At 36.4% G+C, this 5,536-nt stretch overlaps 1 protein-coding gene across 1 annotated transcript; it reads left to right on the top strand.

The window, feature by feature from the left end:
* LOC18784207 (F-box/kelch-repeat protein At1g80440) lies at nt 3,547-5,315 on the top strand. The gene has a single exon (XM_007215548.2). It carries the CDS (start codon nt 3,979-3,981, stop codon nt 5,044-5,046), a length of 1,068 nt encoding a protein of 355 aa, XP_007215610.1. The 5' UTR covers nt 3,547-3,978; the 3' UTR covers nt 5,047-5,315.

Genomic DNA, 5,536 nt, shown 5'->3' with positions numbered 1-5,536 from the left:
TAGAAACTATTCAAAACAGATAGGGGGAGAGAGTGAATGCCCTGAACTAGCTAAAGCATCAGCCATACAATTTGCCTCTCAAAACACATGTTGAAATCGAACCTCTGCACAAAAGGAGCTCAGATGAGAAACATCATGAGTAAGTTGTCGTAGGCTCCAAAAAGGAGTCAAGCACCAGTTCTGGACTGAGTCAACCCACAATTAGATTAAGGCACCCATTGGAGATGGAACAAGCAAACCATCTCTTAAAGCTCAATCCACCAGTGCTGAACAAGCTGTAAACGCTTGCTCTTTTATTTATTTAGGTTGTTTATTATTATAACAGAAAACGGTGGCTCTATGATAAGCCAAAAATATATATATATAAATCGTTACTTCAACTTGATGTCTTTATCAGATTTAACCTTGTCACACTCGTAGACTATATATTTATATATATACCATGTGCTTGCTGGTTTTATAGTGCTTAGAAACGCATTATTTTTATAATATTGAGGCCAAAACTGACCTCAATCTTTAAATTTGTAGGCTGCTTTGCCCGCCACTGCATGTTGTTTCTTGAAAGAGATGTATTGTATACAATTTTTATATGTTATATTAGGATAGTTTTCGAGTATGATGTCCTTATTTAAAAAATTAACGGAGGAAATTTTTGTTAGGTCAAGCGTGCAATTATTATACTACAATGTGTAGTTCAACGATCGAAATTGTCTATAATTTTAGATATTTATATAAAAATATCGATATTGAAAAGTATATGCTTATCTAAAATGTTCAAAAACCCCAATCCGTTTGATTACAACCCACCCTTATTTTCCCTCACTAAATGTCTTTAAAAAAATGACATTCATCTATTTCAGCTTATATTAAGAATCCACTTAAAAAAAGGTATTTAGTGATATAAGGTCGTACGTCCATTGATTGTGTTCCCTTGATAAATAAATGGAGCCATCAATTATGAAACATAAGCATGCTCGGGTCAGCATAATTGCTTTCCCACAACCAATTAGAAGATAAAGAGACGGTGCCCTACACAACTCATGCAAGTCTTGTCCAAGCCATTTGCATGATTGCATCATTTTCTTAGAGTTAAATATTAGTTTATGTCGACAATTAAATCTAGTTCAGTTAAAAAAGACATTGTAGATTAGTGATCTTAAGTTTGAACGTCCATAATATTTTAGTAGTGTATACAAGAAACCTAAAGGTTAAGCTAAAATTGTAATGTTGGGGTGGAATATCGAAATAGAAAATACAAGTATATCAAATATATAAGTATTCAAGAGTTGCATATTATATAACTAAATATTACTAACTCAATTATAATTTGTTTTAGAAAATTGGGGGGCAGACCACTCATGGCCTATAAGTGGCTCCGTCACCCCTCTACTTATTCTCAAATCTTGATAAGATATGCTACGATCAATCGTTTATGATTTTATGATATTTAAATTTGATCAATAATTATAAATTGACTGACTTTAGCAAAATCCTACCTGAATTTTAGGGTAATAACTTCAATCGCTCTTAAAACATGGTATAGTCCTCTACCAGTTGATGCAAAATATAGTTATACAAAAGTAAATTAGTGTAAACTTGTGTGTATATACACAAGTCCAAAAAAAATTAAGTTGGTCCCACAAAGTACCAATAATTATTATTATCTTTTTCCAAATGAGGAGATCACCTAGCGTGTTTTTCACTAAAGAATTAGCGGAAGTCGGTGATTAAAACAGGTAATTAGATTAGATCTTGTATGAAAAAGGTTATTAGATTTGATTTTGATTGATTGTCCAAAAGATGATTAAAACACGTAATATACATAAATTGAGGAAAAAACAAATGAAATAAAATAATTGAAGGCCATAAATCAGACTGACTGAGATAATCCAATGGTCTCATATAATTAGCCCATTTTTGTGGCAACACCATATGGAGGCTGTGGTTTCCATCACAACATCTGACTCAGACCACTATAATTTGCCATATAGTTTCAGATTGAACATCATACTATAATTTACTATGCAATTAACAAAACCAACAATATTAAACGTCACACATATGTATTATAGATCTTCATTGCAGTCAGAAATACACTCTTCTTATGAAGAGTGAGATCGAGAGAAAAATGCATTGCACTCGTAACACGGAAGTTTTTCTCCGTCGTATCGACGAAACACGGTTCATATGTACATAACTCTATTTAATCAATTTATAGTTGTCGGTTTGACAACCTAATTGTATTTAGATTGCTTTACAAAACTTCATAAAGCGAAGCATGCACATGGGTTTGTACAAAATAGTGGGCATCATTCGGGGGGGGGAAGGAAGAAGCTCCTCACCTTCTTCAAAGTTATCATAATTCTTATGCACATGGTTTTGTAACCAATTCATGAAAACCTTCCTCGAATGGAAATTAGCACTCATCACACTTTTCAAAGCTTTCATAATTCTTTCTGAATTATTCTTATGCCTTGGAATATACGAAACCAACTCGACGTAGCATTATTTATCTCTAGTTAATTGAATAAGATTTTATATTTGGTATTTATAAAATCGATTTATCTTGTTTATTACCATTGATTACTGCGCAAGTTTTGATCAAATTCATAGGCGCAATCACATATAAACATTCTGATGATTTTGTTGCACAAATGTGAGATGGCTTAACTAATAAGTGAGTTCTTAATGAGCTTTTTCTTTTTCTTTAGGTGCACTTTGGAAATGCTTTCATTTGACTTCATTGGCACTTTGGTGCAACTTGGGAGCATTATAACATAAAAAGATAAAAAGAAAACAAAGTCCGGCAGTTGTAATACGAATGCATGTATACAAGCATACTTTTGCCATATCATAATGAATTTAGCAAAAGTAATCTGTTTACTTTGACAATAATGACCATCGTTAATGATATTGGTCCGGATTGAATTATAAGAGTACTAACACATTTGCCAATATAGCTTAGTTGGTTGATCTCTTCTAACTCCACTCATGTGGGGAGAGGTTCGAAATTCCCAAACACTAAATGAATATTTGTGTAAACCCATCTCCCCCAATCACTTGTACTAAACAAAAAGAGTATTCATGTATCAATTTGTCATACTCGTTTTTAGTGACATGCAAATTTAACTCAACTTTTTTCAATTTGGATAATGAAATTGAAAGTGACGCAAGATCTATCGACAGATTATGATTTCTCTTGTTCATGCATTTCTTATTTTGTACAATAAACATGAACTGACATTAAAATGCATGTAAAAACTCTCTTTCGATCAAAGTCGGATTATGATTTCTCTAGCTGGCATTTCTTCTTTCCACACATGGCAATGGCATCACCATCACATGCTTTAAATATTTGTCAATCAAGAAAAATGTGCAGATTACGTTGAAGACACACCGACCGTGACAACCCAATTTACAAACAAACCCCACAATCTTCTTCTATTTGTAATTTTGTATAAATAAATAATCAAAGAAAGGGAGAATAATGACAATTCATTGATGGTAAATCAAATGAGAAAACTGCTGGCAAACAGAGTCCGTTACTACCGGGAACGTGAAACATCGGCAAAAACAAGGCGCTGTTAATTGTCTCCCCCCACCCTGTCTCAATCAACCAATCAAATTTCAGCATCACCAAAACCTTCTCATTTTTTTTTTCTCCTCTGCTTGAAAGCATCACCCCAAACCTTCTAGACCTTCATTACCTGAAAAAACCATTCAAGGCAAATGCTTATTTATTTATTATTTTTTGCTATAACAATAAAATAGTTGCCAATAGAAGGAAACATGAAACACTAGCAGCTAGGAGACCCTTCTTCTATTTCTTGCATAGGAATTGAACACTGCCTTCAAAATTATAAAAGCCCCTTCTGAGCAGTCCCAGGAGCTCAAATTCAAAAACCCATCTCTCAGAAAATCTCTCTCAGAATTCAAAAACCCAAGACTCTGTTTTTGTTTCATACCAATTTTTGTACCATGGTTCTGATTTCTGGTCTGCCTGACGATATAGCCTATGATTGTCTAATTCGTATCCAATATGATCAGTTCCCAGCTATGGCATCGGTTTGTAAGGGTTGGAAGGCTGAGGTTCAGCTGCCGGAGTTTCATCGGCTTAGGAAGGCTGGCGGCCATAGCCAAAAACTCATTGTGATGGTTCAATCACATGTTGTCTCAAATCATGGTGTTGGTGTTTTCAAGTGCCCGGATAGCCCGGTTTACCGGCTCACTCTTTGTGAACCGGATTTGGGTAACTGGTCTGAGTTGCCGCCGCTTGCCGGTTTTGCTACTGGGCTACCCATGTTTTGCCAACTGACAGCGGTCGGGTCGGATTTAGTGGTGATCGGGGGTTGGGATCCGATGTCATGGACCATCTCGAATTCCGTGTTTGTCTTCAACTTTGTGTCTGCCACGTGGAGGCGTGGAGCTGATATGCCAGGTGGTGCTCGGATTTTCTTTGGATGCTCGTCGGATTCGGATCGGATGGTGTTCGTTGCGGGTGGACATGATGATGAGAAGAATGCGTTGAGATCGGCAATAGCATATGACGTGGCGAAAGATGAGTGGATTTCATTGCCTGACATGGCAAGAGAACGCGACGAATGTAAGGCAATTTTCCAGCATGGCAAGCTCCATGTCATCGGTGGCTATTGTACAGAAATGCAAGGCCGTTTCGAAAGAAGCACCGAAACATTCAATTTCTCCACATGGCAATGGGACCAAGTACAAGACGACTTCTTGCTAGTCGCCACGTGTCCAAGGACATGCGTGGACGGAGATGACGAGACAATGTACATGTGTCGTGGCGGTGATGTGGTGAAACATAGACGCGGAACATGGAAATTCGTGGCGAAGCTGCCAGCTCAGGTGCGTAATCCAGCTTGTGTGACAGCATGGCAGGGCAAAGTGTTAGTGATTGGATGTGCAGGGTTTGGGGAGCCCCACATGGCTTACATACTACATTTGGACAATTACACATGGACAAAACTAGAGACCCCTCACAAGTACTCTGGTCATGTTCAGTCAAGTTGTCATTTGGAGATTTAAGTCTCAGCATCCAACTATCATTACATGTCTGGTTTGGGTCATATTTTTGTGTTAGATATATATATATATATATATATATATATATATATATGTATAGAGAGCTTCAGCTGTTTGTAAAGTTCCTTTGCTTTGGCGCTTTTTGGACAAGTCAGAAAATTGCATTGCTTGATTGTCGCCGCACATCACTCTTTTTTCTGCAGTCATCAAGATTCAAGTAGATTAATTATTTTGCATAAAAAATAGTTATGTCAAATCAGCAATTAGTCAAACCATGTGCTATGGCTCGTGGAGTTTAACCTTCTTTTTTTACTAACGTTATTGGAACGAAATTTGGAACGGAATGTCGATGCCCATTTTATCTGAAGTCAACCCTGAATTTAAATTTGTATGTGCAGGGTAGAAGATATGTAGGTTAAACCTAGTTGACTTGAAAACTCGTTAGGAGATAAAATATAGATGATTTTGATTATGAGATCACATTGTACCAGTG

Source organism: Prunus persica, chromosome G3, assembly GCF_000346465.2.
Source record: "Prunus persica cultivar Lovell chromosome G3, Prunus_persica_NCBIv2, whole genome shotgun sequence".
In the NCBI taxonomy this organism is placed as follows: Eukaryota; Viridiplantae; Streptophyta; class Magnoliopsida; order Rosales; family Rosaceae; genus Prunus; species Prunus persica.
This window is presented reverse-complemented; position numbering and strand designations above follow the sequence as displayed.